Below are 20498 nucleotides of genomic sequence, written 5' to 3' on the forward strand. Positions count from 1 at the left end.
CTGATATGTGATTTATGTGGCTATATATGTTTGTTTTTCATTCCATTTCCCCATTTCAATGGCATAAACCCCATGCATTTCTATTTTCCTTCAGTTCTGAAGAAATGAAATGTTGCATTTGCAATATTGTATTTTGAATTTTGCATTCTATTTTTGTTTGTTTTTTTTTTCATTGATTTTGTTTTGTCTTCTCGATTCTTCTAATTAACTATTTGCCAAGATCTGTAAATTCTGGAAAAAATCAGGACTTGATTGGCTAGTAAGAATCAAGTTTCCACTGTGTAATACATTTCTGGACTAAGCCATCAAGGAACATCTCTAAACTGAAATATTACCATAATGCACAGAATCTAAATACAAAGGGTTGAAATCTAAAGATGAAATGCATAAAAGCAGCTTTATTTTTTAAATCAAAATGAGTGATTGCTGCTCACAATGAGAGGCACTTAGCAATTTATGGGAGGGCCTCAGTGAGATCGCACTTGAATTGCTGTGTACATTTTGACTTCCTTTGACTAGGGAAGAGTTTACACCAGTCTGGTTCGTAGGATGAGATTTATCTGTTTAAAAAAAATGTTTAGATTGAGCCTATATCGCCTGGAATTTATAAGAATGAGTTGATCTAATTGAAACACAAATTTCTTAATAGACACTTTATCAAACCTCTTGTGATGATGTTTCTTTGCGTTGAATTTGGCGTAATCTCAGAATAAGAGTCAGAAATTTGAAATGAGAACCAGAGAAATGTCTTAAGAGGTTTTTGAATCTTTGGAATTTTCATAGAAGTCGACTGTAGAGGCCAGTCATTTAAAATATTCAAAGAAGTAGATCAATAGATTTTTGAATACTAAGGAAATTAAGAGATACTGAATAAATTGTTAAAATTGATGAGTGCCCTAATCCTGACAGACTTCATCTTAGGTTATTTAAGGAAGCACTTAGTGAGGTAGTTAATGCAGTGATTTTGATTTTTCCTTGATTTGGTTAATTTGAGTAACACAGTGATTCTTGCTCTTTTATATAAAAGGCGTAGAGACAGCAAGACATTACGAACCAATTCACTTAATATCTGTCATGAGGAAATTTTAGGTGCTATTCTGGTCTCCTAGATGTTGTGAAACTTGAAAGGGTTCAGAAAAGATTTACTAGAATGTTGCCAGGGTTGGAGGATTTGAGCTTTGGGGAGAGGCTGAACAGGCTGGGGCTGATTTATGGTGAGAGGGGAAAGGTATAAAAAAGATCTAAGGGGCAACGTTTTCACACAGAGGGTGGTACGTGTATGGAATGAGCTGCCAGAGGAAGTGGTGGAGGCTGGTACAATTGCAACATTTAAGAGGCATTTGGATGGGTATATGAATATGGAGGGTTTGGAGGGACATGGGCCGGGTGTTCGCAGGTGGGACTAAATTGGGTTGGGATATCTTGTCGGTATGGACGGGTTGGACCGAAGGGTCTGTTTGTATGCAGTACATCTCTATGACTCTATGGCACTTCGACAAGTTCAAGGTAACCAGACAGAGCAAAAAGGTTTTGTGAAAAGGAAATCGTGTTTAAGTTATTTATTGATGTTTTTTGAGCAGGCAGCTTTTAGTGTAGATAATGGGGAAATGGAGGATGGACTTTACTTTTCCAGATGGCATTTGATAATGTTATTCCAGAAAGGTTATTGCAGAAAATGCAAGTTCATGGTGTACAACACAAAATATTGGCATGAACTGAAGGTTAACTGATTAACCAGAATCAAGTAGGCATAAATGGGTCTTTTTAGGATCAGCAAAAATCATCAGTGGTGTGCCGGAGGGTCCAATACTGGGACCTCAACTGTTTACAATTTATATAAATGATTAGATGAAAGGACAGTGAATTTGGCTGCCAAATTTGCTGACAACAAAGATACATAGAAACACAATTTCTGAAGACATAATGACACAAAAGACGTGGGCAGAGATGAGGTAAGTGGAATCTAACGTGGGAAACTGTGAAATTGCTCATTTTGGCATCGTGGCACAGTTAGCATGACTGCCTCAAATCACCGTGGATGCGGGTTCAATTCCAGCCTCTGGTGACTATTCATGTGGAGTTTACATGTTCTCCTGTAACTGCCTGTGTTTTCTCCCATAGTCCAAAGATGGGTTAGGTGGATTGGCTATGATAAATTGCCTCATAGCGTCCAGGACGTGCAAGTATTAGCCATGGGAAATGCAGGGTTACAGGGATAGTGTTTGGGGGGATAGTGGAAGTGGATCTGGGTGGGATGCTCCTTGGAAGACCAATTCTAAGAATGACAAAGAAGCATTTATCTAAATGTTGAAAGATTGCAGAGGGATCTGGGTATCCTTGTTAATTAATCACGTACAGCATGCAATAAACCAAATCAGATAGAAAAGTAATACAATTTATCATGAACAGAATTGAATACAAAAAGAGAATATGTTTCAATGATACAGGATAGTGACGAGACCACATCTGGATACAGTATTTTCACCTTATTTAAGGAATCTTGCTTTGGAGGCAGGCAATGATGATTAACTAGACTAATATTGGAGATGAGGGGGTGCAGTTTGAGATGAATGCGTTTCTCAGGTTGGACAGACTAAACTTATATTTGTTGCATTTAGAATAATAGCAATCCGCTTATTTGAAACAGATCCTGGTGAGGGAGGAGGCGGATCTTGACAAAGTAGATTTGGGAGGATGCTTCTTTTGAGGGGAGAATCGAGAACTATGGGGGTCAGTGTATGAAAGTCAAAGCTTACCCATTTAAAACAGATGAGTCAAGAACAGCCTGATGGCCATGAGTCTTTGGAACTGTTCTTAAAAAGTTGGTGGAAGCAGTTCTTAAATATTTTAAGTCAGAGGTAGATAGACTTTTGGTCAACAAAGGAGTAAAAGATTGTCAGTGCAAGTGGGAATGCAGATTTGTGGTTGCAATTAGATTAGCCTTGATCATATTAAATTGTGAAGCAGAATCAAGGGGCCATATACCCTACTCTTTCACTTATTTCTTACATTATTGTGTCCTTTATGTGAAAATAAAATACGAAATATAAATTTTGAATGTACAAATTCCATAAGCAGACAAAGATCATCTTGTCAGAAGACATATTTGTTTGTGAGAGCTGGTTTGGTTCTGATGTGAATTTCACAATACTGTAGTTAGCTAGATTAACCCACCTATATACAATTGCCTTGGCATCTCTTTCTGCTTTAATGCATTTTTTTAAATGTACGCTCCTCCTCTAGTGTCTCTGTTCATCCATGAGCAGAGTTGTCTGCCAGTATAAACAGGACAACTTATTGAGGTGTTAAATTCAAATATTGAGTACAGGAAAGCTATTTAAGCTCTTGCAAACAGCTTATTGAACAAAAGACCAAATTTCAAGATAATTCAATGTACAATCGAGTGAATGTATCTACCTCTAATCAATAAAATTGAGAAAATAGTTGTTATATTTTTGGTAGTTTAGTTCTGTCAGAGCAATATGATTGGGCTGGGAGGTTTCTTATAGAAAATTAAGGTATTTATTTAATATGTGCATGTTTCCCTGTATCTGGTGTTATGATCCTGAGTACTGCATTGCAGTCTCATGGAATTATATTTAGCCGATTTTTATCTTGAAAATTGTTAATACTTTTAATCAGTTTGATTTGTGATCCAAACACACACACACACCATTATAAAGCCCATTTATGGAGATTCAAGATGCTGGCAGTCTGAAAACTCTCTGGGTTGGGCTCTGTGCCATACCCCAGGTGAGGTGGGCTTCTAGCATCACCCCCTCAGAGAAATTGTCAGTGTAAAGCAAGCAGAACACCGAGAACCGTTTTCATTTGGATTTGGAGACTTTGGAGTCAAAATGAAGGCAAATAAAGGAAAGGGAGCAAGAGGAGCACTGCAGGCAGGGTAGTCCCTACTATCTCGAGTACACCTGCAGCGCCTTTAAGCTCAGGGAAGCAGCACCATCTACTCTTGGAGTTTGCAAAACTCTGTAAAAAAAAAAAAATTGAAACGGTGCTGGAACCAAAGTCTGCCATTCTGAAAAGCATGAAAAGGAGATTCGGTTATTGGATCGACATGTAGAAGCGGTCAAGCAAAAGACCGCAGCGTCGGAGACCACGATGGAGAACTTAAAAGAGGCAGATCTGAACTTTCGAGGGCCAACTGGGTGAATGTGGAGCCAGCCCACCGGATCGCGATGCGCTGGTCCGGCTCGGATCAGTGCCCCCTGGCCGGTCCTAGTTCGATTCCAGCACGATAAAGGAAAGCAGTTAATAATAAAAAACATCCAGAAGACTGGGAAGTGACTCACAGCCTCTAGTATGTAAAGGGTTGAGAATAATGTCTTGAAAAAACATTATTCTCAAACTTTTATATACTAGAGGCTGGGGCCATAATTAAGAAGAGGGAAGCTTTTGATGATAAGAAAAAAATTAAGAGACTTAAATATTCAGTATTCTCTGAGGTATCTGGCAGTACTGTGTTTTAATTATGGGGGATTTGTCTATAACTTCGACTCGGTGGAAAAAGCAAAAGAATTTGTGAACTCACTGAAATAATAGACTTGTACCGAGGGGGAATAACCTTACTGATTATGGACAAGATGAGGTCTGTGGCTGGGTACTGTGAGAGCCTGATTATCTTAAATACGGTGAAAGCATGGAGGATAATCAGGGAGGATCCGGGCAATTTGCATAAGACTTTGCCTTCTCCTCATTAGTGGGAGCCCCAGGATTTAGACTGGGGTCAATGGACTCTGGCTTTAGAGCATGGTAGGGTAAAGGAATCTCCTGTATGGGAGATTTATTTGAGAGAGCGGTCTTGATGTCTTTCAACCAGTTAAGCCAGAGATATGGGGTTTCTGACTGGGACCTTTTTCGATACTTCCAAGTTAGGGATTCTTTACAGAAGAAGTCCACACTCTTGGCTCAGCCCTACAAGTGGGATATAGAGAAGAGTGCTCTGGTCGGGGGCGCTCTTTTGGTTAGTACTATATACTATCTGCAGATGGGGAACGCCATGGGATCTGGAGTAAGGAGTTAGGGCAAGAAATTTCATCGGAAACATGAGAGGATATATGAGGGAATGTAAAGAAAATTTCAATATGCAATAAAGCACAAGCTATGCGATTGAAGATCCTCCACAGGGCCCATATGGCACCAGAGAATTTAGCAAAGTTTAAGAAAGCATCTTCTCCAGAATGTCCCAAATGTAAAATCAACAAAGGCACCCTCATGCATTGCTTTTTGTCTTGCTACAAGATTGGCGGATATTGGGGTGCCATAGTGAATGCGCTGGAGAAGATCCTAGGAACTGAACTTAAGGCAGATCTGGTATCCCTTCTTTTGAGGCTACTGGACCTGCCCTCTCTGGGTGAGCAAGGGAAGAGGTTTTTAACATTCTTACACACTGTGCGAGGAAGAACATTCTCATGAACTGGATATCAGAAAACCTCAGAGTCTTGTGGGGTGGCGCATACTTGTGATGGAGCACGTGCCCAAGATTATTTGACAAGTAGGTGCACCATGGAACGGAGCAATTTTATAAGACGTGATGGCCGTTTTTAAATTACGTAGACATGGATCTATCAGCTGTACTGGTTAGGGCCTTTATATAGCCGCGAAGGTTCGGGGGCCCAAGGGGGAGGAGGCCTAGTAAATACGAGTATAGTAATGTTTGCTCCCGTGGACAGGAGCTTCGGTGGAGGTGCAGCAAGGGAAGTAGTATAATGTAACGTAATTTAATTTTGCTATTTCATTTAAGTTTATTTTCACTGGTTAAATCAAATAAATATGAGACAATTGTATCTTGAATAGGTAGTTTATTGTTAACATTGATGTAATATAATGTATTATTTCTACTTTTCTGTATTTTTGTAATTTTACAAATTTTTGTTTTTTGTAAAAGAGTAAACATTTTTCAATAAATATATAAAGAACATTTACTTCCACCTATGTAACAGCATCCAGTGCTGCCATTGCCTCATTTTAGCTGCTGAAATTAATACTACATGCATCCCAACTCTGTGTTCTGTATAGCTATCACGCATGTGTTTTTTGTCCTCCGGAGGCAGTCATTAGGCAAGATTAAAATTTTTTATATTCACAACCTTGTTTTAAAATTCATTCGTGCCCTCATCTCTTCTTGCCATTGTAATAGTAAACATTAAAACCATTCAAGAGCACTGCACTCCTCTCAATTTTGATGTCTTGTATATCTCTCTTTTTATCCTTCCACCTCTAGCACCAATGTTCCCAACTGTGTCTAGACCATAAACTCTGGAATTCCCTCCTTAGACTCTGTGCCTTTCTATTTCACATTAAAGCGTTCCTTAAATCTTTGACCAAGCTTGTGGCACTTTATCTACCTAATATCATCTTATGTGGCACAGTGATAAATTTTGTTGATGATAAAAGTTTGTTCTCAGCATCATGAGGTGTTTTACTATGTTAAAGGCATTGTGACAAATGCAAGCTCTTGTTTAGTGATTGTGGCTGTCCTGAGCAAACACAACAGGCAGCACGAAAAGTCAACAGTTTATATCTGAGTAACTCGGAGGAAGAGGAACATTATATTGCGAGTGATGATGGTGAAGAATGGGACTGGAATGATTGTGATGGAGACCTCACCAAGCGCTACACTGCTTCCAGGGGTTACAACCAGCAGGTAAATATAGTGCTTTGCAATTTCAATCAGTGTTGAATTTATTTCTTTGCTTACAGTTAAAATGAAAGGCACATAGGCAGATGGGGCATATGAAGTGGCTAAGTGTGAGGTTGCATGATGGGATATCAGAGGTGCAAAGTTTTTCTTAAATGGTGAGTGATTGGGGAATTTTGATGTATAAAGGGACCTGGATGTCTTTGCTTGTGACTCACTGAAAGCTAACGTGCAGGTGCTTTCAGCTAGCAATTACAAATTGTTCATTTGTTTTTATCGTGTACAAAAGCAAAGATGTTTTTCTTCAATTGTATAAAACCTTGGTGAGACTGTATTTGGTGTATAGTATACAGTTTTGGTCCCCTTGCCTAAGGAAAGAAGAATTCACTTGGCAAGGTGGAAGTGAGCATAAGTTTGCCAGACCGATACTTGTGATGGTGGGACTTCAGGGAGTTTGAGGAAAAGAGGCTATCCTCTAGAATTTAAAAGAATGAGATGAGATCTCAAGAAACTTAGAGAATTTAATGGAGATAGACAGAAAATGTAAAAAGAATGTTTCCCTGGCTGAGTTTCAGAAGTTGGTCAGGAGTGGGAAGAAACAGTCTCTGGATGGCAAGTAATTTAGGACTGAGATGAAATATTTATTCATTTGGAGATTAGTTTTGGGAACTCTTGGAATTCTGTACCCCAGAGCGTTGTGCAAAATTTGAGCATTGAGTAGTTTCAAGACAGAGGTCGATACAATAGGTTTCTAGATATTAATGGCATCAACGATAAAAGGATAGCACAGGAAAACGACGTTGAGTTAGGGAATCAGCCGAGATCTAGAATAACGTTTGATGGTTCACAGGGCTGCATAGACTACTCCACCTATTTCAAAACTTAGAGTTTATAACAACTATCAAATTTGAACTATTCTGAGTAAATTCTATTTTCTGGGGTGCTCACCATATTCAGTGATGCCATTAATCCAGAATGTAATAGCAGGCTGATTTTGCCAAGAGCACGTTTTGTTATTGAATTCTCCAAATGTGGGACCGTGATAAATTTCATAGAGATTAAAACAATAAATTGAAATAAACCTTGTTCTGAAAGCAAATCATAATTTTTTTTGGTAATTAAACAATGCAAAATGTATTTACATCTTTGTAAAAAAAAACAAGCAGACATTTGTTTAATTTTAGTCTCCAGCAATAGTGAATTATTTTTCCCATACTAATTTTATAGATTGAATTTTGTTAATAGACATTTTCTTATGTTCTGTTATACTTGCTTAATATCAACATATTATAAAGGTCTGCTCTTTTGCTTAATTTTAAGTCTGAGGCAGAATGTGCTTCATAGTTTCTTCTGCAATTTTGTCCTTTCAGGCAAATCGACAAATTTCTTGTAATTCAGCAAAGATGTCCACTCCAACGGACAAGGTTCTGAGAAAGTTTGAACATAAAATTAATCTTGGTAGGTTTATTGGTGCAGGGCGAGTTCCAAGTTGTGAAAACAGTCTGATAAAACTATTATTATAATATTATGTTTGATATTTTAAGTCATCAATTAAATACCTAAATGAGCAGGATTTGCAGAGCTTTATAACTTTCAGAATGCAAATTAGTTGCCAAAGAAATATAGAGGGCTAATAAATCATGTTAATACTGAAGATAGCAAGTTATTTTGTAATATTACTGACATTTTTTGCTTCATTTTACATAAGAATGAACTTTTGAACAATGAAATCAAATTACATTCAAATTCAATAATGTGAGCCCAGTGTTTCAATTTGTTTTTTTTTTACACTTTATTGTTTCATTATGTGTTAACTAAAACTATTTAGCATTCCAGTTATTATATCACAATACGTTACCATAAGACCATAAGATTTTAAAGCAGAAGTAAACCATTTGGCCCATTGAATTTGTCCTGTCATTCAGTTATGGTTGATATGTTTCTCAACCCCATTCTTCTTACCTCATCTCATAGCCCTTGATCCCCTTACCAATCAAGAACTTATCTGTCTCTATCTTAAATACCTTCAGTGACTTTGCCTCTACAGCTTCTGTGGCAATGAGTTCCACAGATTAATCACTCTCTGATTGATTGAAGAAATTTATCCTCATCTCAGTTCTAAAAGGTAGTCCCTTTACTTTCCTTTGAGGCTATGCCTTTGGGTCCTAGTCTGTCCTATTAGTGGAAACATCTTCCCTACACCCACTCTATCAGGCCCCTCAGTACAGATTTCACCCCCCCCCCCCCCCCCCCCCCCAACCCCCATCCTTCTAAACTCCATTGAGTACAGACCCAGAGACCTCAACCGCTCCTCAAATGACAAGCCCTTCATTCCTGAGATTATTCTCCTAAACCACCTTTGGACCACCTCGTTGGCCAGTACAGTCTTCTTTCAAAACAGATCCCAAAACTGCACACAATATTCTAAATACGATCTGACCAAAACCTTATACAGCCTCAGCAGTATATCTCTCGTCTTGTATTCTAGTCCACTTGAAATAAATGCTAACATTGAATTTGCCTTCCTAACTGCTAATTGAACATACATGTTACCCTAGAGCGAATCCTGAATTAGGACTCCCAAGTCTCTTTGTACTTGAAATTTCTAAAGCCTTTCCCCATTTAAAAAATAACCTATGCCTCTACTCTTCCTACCAAAGGCAATAACCTCCCACTTTCTCACATTATATTCCATCTGCCACTTCTTTGCCCACTCTCATAGCCTGTCCAAGTCCTTTAACAGCTGTCTGCTTCCTGAACACTACTTGTCCCTCTACCTATCTTTGTGTCATCTGCAAACTTATTGCAACGTGTTAAAGATTGATAGGATGCAAGTCTATGCTTATGATTGTTTGAAAAGTTGCATTTTAAACCTAGCATTAGTGTGGTTGAAATGCAGTTTGTGTGGCCAGCTAGGGGAGAATAGCTGAAAAGATTCAACTATTTCATTATTATGCACCGAATGAGCAATTGCAAAGTAAGATAAGCCCTCACTTAAAGTTGTGGTCATGTTCCTGAGAATATGAACTTTAAGCAAATATCAGTTCCCATTTTAAAATTGTAGTTGGGTTCTTTAGGATCTTCCTCATCCCAAAAAAATGAAAGTGTAATATCCGCTAAATTGAAAGATTTGTATTACTAAATTCGTACATTGGTAAATTAAGTAATATTTAAATAAGTTTCAAAATATGAAAGAAAAATGCAATTTGCTACTTAAAGTATAATTACATCAAACCATTTATTAGCCATTACTTATGGAACCAGGAGTGTGTTGGTTGATCAAGAGGTCCACAAAATCAGCGTAAAAACCCACACTAATTTTAACATAAAGAGTATATGCATCACTGTTACACTTCCAGTATTTCAGATATATAATTTTTGCTGGTTTATCAAGATTGCCAGTGCATAACGACCCAGTTAAAACAAAGTTAACTGTACTTCCTTCTCACCAGTGATCCTGCTCCAAACCATCTAGTTGCTGTAGATCCTCCTTGCCTCTTGACCTACTAAATTGTTGATCCTCTCATCTCTTCATCACTTTCATCCCACCACCAGCAGCATGCCTCAGTCACCAACAACCCACTGAATTTTGCCCTTTCCCTTCTCAACCCACTGTCTTGCTACTTTCCCATTCAACATCCAGATTCAGTGTGTAGCTTGAGTTCAGAAGTTGTGGAAGTTCAGGTCTCAATGGTTCAGAAGTGCTGGGGCTTTTACAATCATTTTGTTTCGATGCTTCCACTCACCACTTCTCCCTCCTGAACCCTTGTTGTGAACAAAGACTTAGAAGAAGCACTGTGGGGCAGAAGCAGCTTTGAAAATCTTTTTTTTAAAAGTGGATTATACACCTAAGTCCAGCACTTTTAAACAGTCAGGAGTCTTATCTCCACTGCATTGGAGTTCCAGCTGCATGTTGAATTTGTATTGTATTCTGGAACGCAAGTCCAGCGGTACATGGTTCAGCCTGGGTCATGGACAGAGGCCACAACTAGGAAGTCAGGAATGGAAAAGAGGCCACAGCTGAGTGGTAAGAGGTCAGGAAGCACCGCAACTGGGAGGTGGAGGAGTGAGCAGAGGCTGCTGTAGGAAGCAGAAAGAAACCAATTGGTTTGTGCAGGGAAACTGCATTAAAATAAATCCCACAATGGAAACTATGTTAAAATGAATCCTGCGGTGTTTAATGAGGTTACAGGCCCCATGTTAAACAAAATGACTTAAGTTGAGGACTTTATATATAATATTGTAAATCTTAAGGAATAGTAAACTTTCAAGACTAATCAGTTTTTAATAATAGTGCATGTTGTTAGGTGAGCAAGAAGTACCTCAAAGCTATAGTGCATCTGCACTTTACCATCATTACAATAACATATATTTTATAATGAGTACAAAGTTATCTTGCATACAGGCCCATTTCTGATCTTTTGACTTTTTGTTAGATAAACTAAATTTTGATGACTCTGTGATAAACAGAGTAACTGAAAAATCAAGACAGAAGCATACAGACATGTAAGTAAAAATAAGTATTTGAAATTTCAAGGTAATTCTCAGATTGTGCAATTTTTACATATGCAAATATATTGTGTGTTTTAAGTAGCTATTCCCGTTAAGCTGCAGTTATTGATAGAGAAAGAAAGGTCATTCCAATGGTGACTGGGTTTATTCCAAGGGTACTGCAGCTATTTCCTCTGATTTCAGGTTTAGTCATGACTTTGTGATGAGTTAGGTAATGTCAAATGGAGCAACAATCTGTTTGCTATAATTAATCTTAAAGCCAGATAATTTAGGATGGGTGAATCAGCCAGGGTTCCTACTTCTGGTTGCTGTCCATTGACTCCTGCTGGAACAGCAAATATGTCAATGTTAGGGTTGGCTGTGATGCTGTTTTTGCATTGAACAGCAAAAGTAAGCCAGTACCTTGGGAAAGCAAGAAATAATATGGGAGGGAAATAAAACAAGAAAAATAGACAACTAAGTGGACTTGGTTTTTAATTTTAATTTGCTCTCTGATTCTGTGAAGTGCAGATATAACTATATTGTTAGTCCTTGCTCAAGAACTTAGGGTGAGTTTTCCAATTGAACTTCTGTAATCTTTATAGTCAAGGATTCCCAGCACTTTTTTCTGTTTCGAGGTAATGCCAAAAAAGACCTCTACTGAGATGCCTATCTTGAAATGATACTTGTTCACTTTAGTTAAACATTTTTGGATCTTCCTGTTTATTTCTCAATCCCTTTTAACCTAACTATTTAAGGAAATACGCTATTTATCCTTTTGTTCACTTTGTTTTGTCGACGGAATGTTGGCATCGCTGTCTAGGCCAGCATTTATTACTCAATTAAATGTCAACCACATTGCTGTGCGTCTGGAGTCACATGTAGGCTGGACAGGGTAAGGACAGCAATTTTCTTCCTTGTGCCAGATGGGTTTTTACGACAATAAACTGTGGTCACTATTCGGCCAGCATTTTAACTCCAAGTTTTTATTGAATTCAAATTTCACCAGCTGGAATTCTGATGTAGTTTGGCAGAATGTTAGCACAGGCCTGTGGATTACTCACCTATTAGGCCACCATCTTCTCAATGTCCTTTTACTCTTCCCATACCATTACAAGTTTATACTTGCAGCATAATCTACCATAATATTTTTAATTTTGCAGGTGTACTTGCACTTTTAATCTGTATGGCTGGCCACCAGTTGCTCCCTTCCACCAGAATCTAGCTCAGTGTTTTAATAGCTATATGTAATTTATGATTCACAAATGTTTTTGTGATTGAAAAGCTATCTTGAGGGATTTTACATTTAGCACTTTGCATTTTGTGGCATGTAGCTAGATTTAGACTTAAACGTAGCAAACATGACACAAAGATTATCCATGTAGCTAGGAGAGAAGAATAAAGCTGAGGATATCTGTCCACTGAAGCTGGTGGAAAATAGCAAATGGAGTTCAGTCTGGAGCTATGTGTGCTATTGCATTTGAAAGTCTGATGAGGGGAAAGAATATAGAATAAATGGTAGGATACTTAAAATAAAGTGTAGAGGATCCTTGGAATGTATGTCACAGATCCCAGAAGGCAGCCTCACATGGTAAGTTGGTTAAGGCAGTTAATAGAATATTTCCCTTTTCTTTAATGTCGACCGTGTGCTTTTTTTTGTTGTGTCCGCTGCTGGTTTTATTTCAAATGTTACTTAGCACTTCTGAAATGGAGTGTGTTTACGCTAGTCCTTTATTTTTGACAATTTATTTTTTAGGTTTCGGGTTAAAGATAAATCTGACCGAGCCACTGTGGAGCAGGTAATGATTAGTATATTAATTCAAGATGCAAATGTGTTTGAGTGGATCAGGGAAATTACGTATATTAGCAATGATTGCTTGTACAGGAACCTCGATTATCCGAACGACACGGGCGGGGAGTATTTTGTTGGATAATTGAATATTCGGATAATCAAATGCTGGATAACTGAGTTTAGCCAAGCATTGGGACCTTGTGATCTTGCCGGATAATCCGAAATTCAGATAATTGAATGCCAGGTAATTGAGGTTCCTCGGTATTCAGTATGTATGTGGTATTGGTAAGTGGAGTTTCAGTAAATTAAAAACAATGCTTTAAAAAGATATATGCTAAAGATTTTTCATAAATATAACTTTATAGAGCGCCTTTAAGATATTAAACAAATTTAGACACTTCACATATTGAGTATTTATAATTTTTTTTGTATTCCTTTGTTTAGTATCACATATAATATAGCTTATGAGCTCCAGTATAGATGCATGAATATTATTAAGTAATATTGTGGCAGAAAATTAGCTTCACAATTATTTTTCTGACTATCTTAATCTGCCACATACAAATTTTGTTTTGTTAAAACAGAAATGTCTGGTCATTTTTAAGCAGCAGTAGCAATAAAAGACAGGTTTTCTTTTCAATTGGTATAAAACACATTGTTTATGTAGCTAGAATTAGATTCCTGATAAATGTAAAATACTTGAAGAAAGAGCTAGAAGATATGAAATTTGAGATGTTATTATGTGTTTGAAAGTATGAGCTGTATGATAAAATATTTAATTTGTAGTATTTTGTCTGTTGTGGCAGCAGAGATTTTTCTGATCTTTATAGAGATCATAATTTTTTAAGTTTCCATTTCCCTCTTCATTCATTGTGATGAACGTTACAGGTGTGCATCTTTGGAGAGATTACATTTAGTGTATACAGGTACTTGGTGCATCACTTATGATTTTATTAATTCTTAGGTTTTGGATCCACGAACCCGAATGATCTTGTTTAAAATGCTGAGCAGAGGAGTGATATCTCAAATCCATGGATGTATCAGTACAGGCAAGGAGGTAATCCTTTGAGGAGAGTGATGAAAATCACTTAAGAATGATAAATATGTCACTATGTCGTCTATCAATAGATCACTGGCTTGGATTATTTGATTTTAAAACTATAACTAGTATTCCAAAAGCATGTTGTAGGCAAATGATGACAAGTTACCTTCAGTTCGGCTACTTCTTAAGAAATCTCACAGACAATCAAGTACTGAAATGATGTTTTCAAACTTTTTGACATGTAGCAATCAAAATAAGAACACTCAAGTAAGCAAATCAAGCCTTTTAACTAAACTTAGCTATTACCTGATTAATAGTGGAATTGAAGGAGTTAACTGCAGGAAAGCTGTGTCTTTAACCAGACTCGAGTGTGTGGTGCTGGGAAAGCACAGCAGGTCAGGCAGCATCCGAGAAGCAAGAGAGTCGATGTTTCGGGCATAAGCCCTTCATCTTCAACCAGGCTGTCAATGCCAAGTGTAACAAGGAACAAGGAAGCTACTCCTGATGATAAAGCAAGCTACAAACAATAATTTGGATGAAAGAAACTCTGGATGTGTCCAGGGTTTGATCCTTACGCAGAGTTGTTCTCCAGGGTTTTGCTGAAATGGGAGTTCTGGTGTTGGATTCTAATAGAGTTTTTCATTCTTCAGGTCCATGATATGATATTATTTGATGTTTCTTTCTTCCAAATTATTGCATGTTTGTAGCTTGCCGCCTTAACAGAAGTAGCTTCCTTGTTACATTTAGCATTGACTGTCTGTCTGGTTGAAAACACAGCTTTCCTGCAGTTAACTCCTTAAATTCTTGTGCAGAGCAATCAATCATCCTTGTGGCAATAGAGCAGCCAGTTATCAAGCGCATGTCAAAACAATTTTGTTCATGTAGCTTCGCCTCCCTCTTTTTCCCAGATGTAGCTAATTGCTCTCAATTCCTGCATATGTTTAGAGTCATAGAGATGTCCAGCATGGAAACAGAGCCTTCAGTCCAATCGGTCCATGCCGACCAGATATCCCAACCCAATCTAGTCCCACCTGCCAGCACCTGGCCCAGTTCCCTCCAAACCCTTCCTATTTATATACCCATCCAAATGCCTCTTAAATATTGCAATTATACCAGCCTCCACCACAGCCTCTGACAGCTCATTCCATATACGTATTACCCTCTGCATGAAAAAGTTGCCGCTTAGGTCTCTTTTATATCTTTCCCCTCTCCCCCTAAACCTATGCCCTCTAGTTCTGGACTCCCCGACCCCAGGGAAAAGACTTTGTCTATTTATCCTATCCATGCCCCTCATAATTTTGTAAACCTCTACAAGGTCACCCCTCAGCCTCTGACACTCCAGGGAAAACAGCCTCAGCCTGTTCAGCCTCTCCCTGTAGCTCAAATCCTCCAACCCTGGCAACATCCTTGTAAATCTTTTCTGAACCTTTGCAAGTTTCACAACATCTTTCTGATAGGAAGGAGACCAGAATTGCACACAATATTCCAACAGTGGCCTAACCAGTGTCCCATGCAACATGACCTCCCAACTCCTGTGCTCAATACTCTGACCAATGAAGGAAAGCATACCAAACGCCTTCTTCACTATCCTATCTACCTGCGACTCCACTTTCAAGGAGCTCTGAACCTGCACTCCAAAGTCTCTTTGTTCTGCAACACTCCCTAGGACCTTACCATTAAGTGTATAAGTCCTGCTAAGATTTGCTTTCCCAAAATGCAGCACCTCGCATTTATCTGAATTAAACTCCATCTGCCACTTCTCAGCCCATTGGCCCATCTGGTCCAGATCCTGTTGTAATCTGAGTTAATCCTCTTCGCTGTCCACTTACACCTCCAATTTTGGTGTCATCTGCAAACTTACTAACTGTACCTCTTATGCGCGCATCCAAATCATTTATGTAAATGACAAAAAGTAGATGACCCAGCACCAATCCTTGTGGCACTCCACTGGTCACAGGCCTCTAGTCTGAAAAACAAACCTTCCACCACCACCCTCTGTTTTCTACCTTTAAGCCAGTTCTGTATCCAAATGGCTAGTTCTCCCTGTATTCCTTGAGATCTAACCTTGCTAATCAGTCTCCCATGGGGAACCTTGTCGAACTCCTTACTGAAGTCCATCTAGATCATATCCACTGCTCTGCCCTCATCAATCCTCTTTGTTACTTCTTCAAAAAACCTAATCAAGTTTGTGAGACATGATTTCCCACGCACAAAGCCATGTTGACTATCCCGAATCAGTCCTTGCCTTTCCAAATACATGTACATCCTGTCCCTCAGGATTCCCTCCAACAACTTGCCCACCACTGAGGTCAGGCTCACCGGTCTGGCTTGTCTTTACCACACATCTTAAACAGTGGCTCCACGTTTGCCAACCTCCAGTCTTCTGGCACCTCACCTGTGACTATCGATGATACAAATATCTCAGCAAAAGGCCCAGCAATTACTTCTCTGGTTTCCCACAGAGTTCTCGGGTCCACCTGATCAGGTCCTGGGGATTTATCCACCTTTTAACCATTTCAAGACATCCAGCACTTCCTCTGTAATCTGGACATTTTGCAAGATGTCACCATCCATTTCCCTACAGTCTATATCTTCCATATGCTTTTCCGCAGTAAATACTGATGCAAAATATTCATTATCCCTTAATAGTTTATTACATACAGAGCTATTGCTGCTTCTTTCCATGTGTAATAGTTTATGTTTCATTCTTTCAATCCATCAAGTCTTAGTGTAAACTTCAGAATTTAAATATCACAAGTACATGGTAGAATTACAAAAACATATAACATTTAGTCCTATCTACTGTGTATGTATTTATCTGTAAAATCAAAATAGTGCAAATGCTAGAAATCTCAAGTTAAAAACAAATTTTCAATGCTTGGCTGATCAAGCAACATCTGTGGAGAGAGAAATTAAATTTGTGAGCTTTCACGATTTATGCTGAAGGGTCATTGGTTGAAATTTTAACTTTTATTTTTCTCTTCACCATCATTGTCGGATCTCCTGAGTGATCCCAGCATTTTCCGTGTCCTGCTCTATATGATAGTTTTCCCAACACCCCTAAGCCAGTCTTCCCTTTAGATGGTATTATGATCATAGTCATGGGATGGGGCCACCTGAAGAAAAAGGTTATTCACACCTTTGGAATGATATGGGATAAGCAGAAATTGAAATATCTACTTTTCAAATTGCAAAGGATAAGAAAATATAAAGCAAGATGTTGGAATTGGATAAGAAGTGATGAAATTAACTTTAAGAATGGATGATGAGGCATCATGGTTTGCCATGGCCAAATGCCAACTCCAAGAAAAATGTAAAGAACGCAACACAACACAACAGTAATACTGAGTAGCATGGTCTTAAAGTGATAGTGAAGTCTTTCAATTCACTATTTGTTGACAAGTTAAAAGTATTGGCAACAAACAAAATGTAATGTGCTAATGAGATTTCTATGGTCAGGGTAGAGGAAATGAAAACTTATCCATAGAACAGGAAATAAGCTAGTGTACCTGCAGTGAAACCTCAACAGAACATTGAAATATAACTGGAATACTTCACCCTACAGGATAACAGTGTGATTTTGTTTCCATCATCAAGATGAAATTGGCCATTTCTCAAATTGGAACCTTTATCTAATCTAAACACTTCCTCACCCTCATTTTAAGTAAGGTTACAGATCTTTTTGAGGTAGAATTTGCATACAGAAATCCCTCAGTTCTCCTAAAGCTTCCTGTCATCACTCTCTTTCTGTACTTGCCTTTTTCCCATTTTCTCTGCCTTTGCCCCTTTATATGTAGAACAGTACAGCTTAGAAACAGGCTCTTCAGCCCACCACATCTGTGCTGATCGTGATGCTATTCTGAGCTAATCCTATCTGCCTGCACATGTCCATATCCTGCTTTGTGTGTCTATTTGAATAACTTTGAAAGTTTGCTGTCATATCTGCTTCTGCCACCTCCCCTGGCAGCATGTTCCAGACAACAACTACCCTTCTGTGTAAAACAAAAACTTTCCTTGCACATCTCCTTCAAACTTTCCCCTGCTCACCTTAAACCTCTACCCCCTAGTATTGACATTTCCACCCTGGGAAACAGAATCTTATCTTATCCATACCTCTCAATTTTATATACTTCTTTCAGGTTGCTCCTCATCTTCCAATTCTCTTGCGAAAACAATTCAAGTTTATCCAATGCCTCCTTATAGTTAGCACACTCCAATCCAGACAACATGTTGGTAAACCTCTTCTGCACCCTCTTGAAAGCCTCCACATCCTTCCTGTAGTGCAGCAAGCAGAACTGCGCACAACACTCCCAATGTGGCCTGACCAAAATCTTGTACAGTTGCAACATGACATCTCAACTTTTATGCTCAATGTCCCACACATTGGAAAGCATGCTGTATGCCTTCTTTACCACTTTATCCACTTATGTTGCCATTTTCTGGAGTTATGGACTTGAATCCCAAAGATCCCTCTGTATATCAGTGCTCCTAAGGACCCTGCATTTATAGTATACATTCCTCTTGCATTTGTCCTCCAAAATGCATCGTCTCACACTCGTCTGGATTAAACGCTATCTGCCATTTATCTGCTCGACTTTCCAGCTGATGTATATCTTGCTACATTCTTTGATATCCTTCTTCACTGTCCAAAACACCTTCAATTTTCATTCATCTGCAAACTTACTAATCAGACCTCTGACCTTTTCATCTAAATCATTTATATATAACAACAGAGGTCCGAGCTCTGATCCTTGTAGAACACCATTGGTCACTAACTTCCAGTCAGAAAAAACACCCTTTCACAATTACCCTCTATCTTCTATGCACAAGCCAGTTTTGTATCCAATTTGGCAACTCACTATGGATTCCATGGGATTTGATCTTCTGGACAATCTACCTTGAGAGACCTTGTCAAATTCTTTAGTAAAGTTCATGTAGACAACATCCACTGCCTTATCCTCATCAATCATCTTCATCACTTTTTCAAAAACTCGAAACAAGACGTCCCCCACATTAAGCCATGCTGACTTCCACAATAAGTCTATTCTTCTCCAAATGCAAGTAAATCTTGTCATAAGAGTCTTCTCCAATATTTTCCCTACAGCTGATGTAAGGCTCACCAGCCTATAATTTCCCAGATTATCTCTGTTGCCATTCTTGAACAAAGGAATAATATTGGCAATTCTTCAGTTTTCTGGGACTTTTCCTGTGGCTAAAAAGGATACAAAGATTTCTGTCAAGGTGCCAGCAATTTCCTTCCTTGCCTCCTTCGGTATCCTGGGATAGATCCCATCAGGCCCTGGGGCCTCAACTACTTTAATGTTTTTCAAGACACCCAACACCACCACCACCTTAATATCAACATGCCTTGGAATATCAACAGGCTCCTCTCTAAACCTATCACTATCTATGTCTTTCTCAGTGAATACAAATGCGAAGTGCTCATTAAGGACCTCACCCACTTTCTCTGACTCCATACATAAATTCCCTTCTTTGTTCTTGAGTAAACCTACCCTTCCCTAGTTACCCTCTTGCTCCTAATATATGTATAAAATTCCTGGGATTCTCCTTAATCTTACTAGTCAAGTCATTGTGTGCCCCCTCTAGTTTCTTTCTAATTTCTTTCTGTTCATCAAGGGCCTTGTTTGAAATCTGTTTCCTAAACCTTACATATGCTTCCTTTTTCTTTTTTACTTAATTTACAACATCTTCCATTTTCCAAGGCTCCAGAAGCTTGCCATCTTCCTCTTTCATCCTCAAAGGAGCATGACCGCTCTTTTTGAAAATCTCATCAATTAGAGCTATATATTCTTCCAATTCATTTCCTACTTGCACCTTGCCCTTGCAAGGATGACAAGGCTGATCATTGTAGTAGGATAATCTTTCGATTTGCATCGTTTAGTATAGAATATTAGCATGCCTATTTTAAATTTGTGCTGAAAATGTGTTGCTGGAAAAGCGTAGCAGGTCAGGCAGGAATCCTGAAGAAGGGCTTATGCCCGAAATGTCGATTCTCCTGTTCCTTGGATGCTGCCTGACCTGCTGCACTTTTCCAGCAACACATTTTCAGCTCTGATCTCCAGCATCTGCAGTCCTCTCTTTCTCCTCCTATTTTAAATTTGTGCCAAAAATTAATGATTTTTAAATATGTTTATATGAATAAATTAATTCTCTTTTATAAATGAACACCCTGGTGAAAAGGGCTGATCTTTTCCCTCCAGTATTAGCATTTAACTAAAATATGGGATATTATAGTCCCAGTTTTTCTGAAAAGATTGCATGTTTATGTATCTTTTAACCATATTATTAGTCCAGATCTTTTGGTTTCCAGATAGTTGGAGATTGGCTATATCCTTGATATGTTTTGGGACCCTTTGAAAGTAACAACCTAGTGACTGCAGGTTAATTACCCGGAGTCCAATTCCTCTGAAAATGTCTCCATTCTGAAAAAAGAATCAGGGAGCTCCAAGGATTCCAACTTACTTATCTGGATAGTAACCCAGGAAATGTTAGAC

At 38.5% G+C, this 20498-nt stretch overlaps 1 protein-coding gene across 2 annotated transcripts in view; it reads left to right on the forward strand.

Moving 5' to 3' along the window:
* riok1 (RIO kinase 1 (yeast)) overlaps window positions 1–20498 on the forward strand; it is a 48843-nt gene that overhangs the window by 4763 nt on the left and 23582 nt on the right. For both annotated transcript variants that reach the window (XM_072570803.1, XM_072570804.1), the window contains exons 2-6: window positions 6484–6664; window positions 8029–8116; window positions 11095–11164; window positions 12906–12948; window positions 13906–13998. In XM_072570803.1, the coding sequence (XP_072426904.1) occupies window positions 6484–6664; window positions 8029–8116; window positions 11095–11164; window positions 12906–12948; window positions 13906–13998 (475 nt within the window). The remainder of the gene's footprint in view (window positions 1–6483; window positions 6665–8028; window positions 8117–11094; window positions 11165–12905; window positions 12949–13905; window positions 13999–20498) is intronic.

The sequence above is a fragment of the Chiloscyllium punctatum genome, chromosome 5 (assembly GCF_047496795.1).
Source record: "Chiloscyllium punctatum isolate Juve2018m chromosome 5, sChiPun1.3, whole genome shotgun sequence".
In the NCBI taxonomy this organism is placed as follows: Eukaryota; Metazoa; Chordata; class Chondrichthyes; order Orectolobiformes; family Hemiscylliidae; genus Chiloscyllium; species Chiloscyllium punctatum.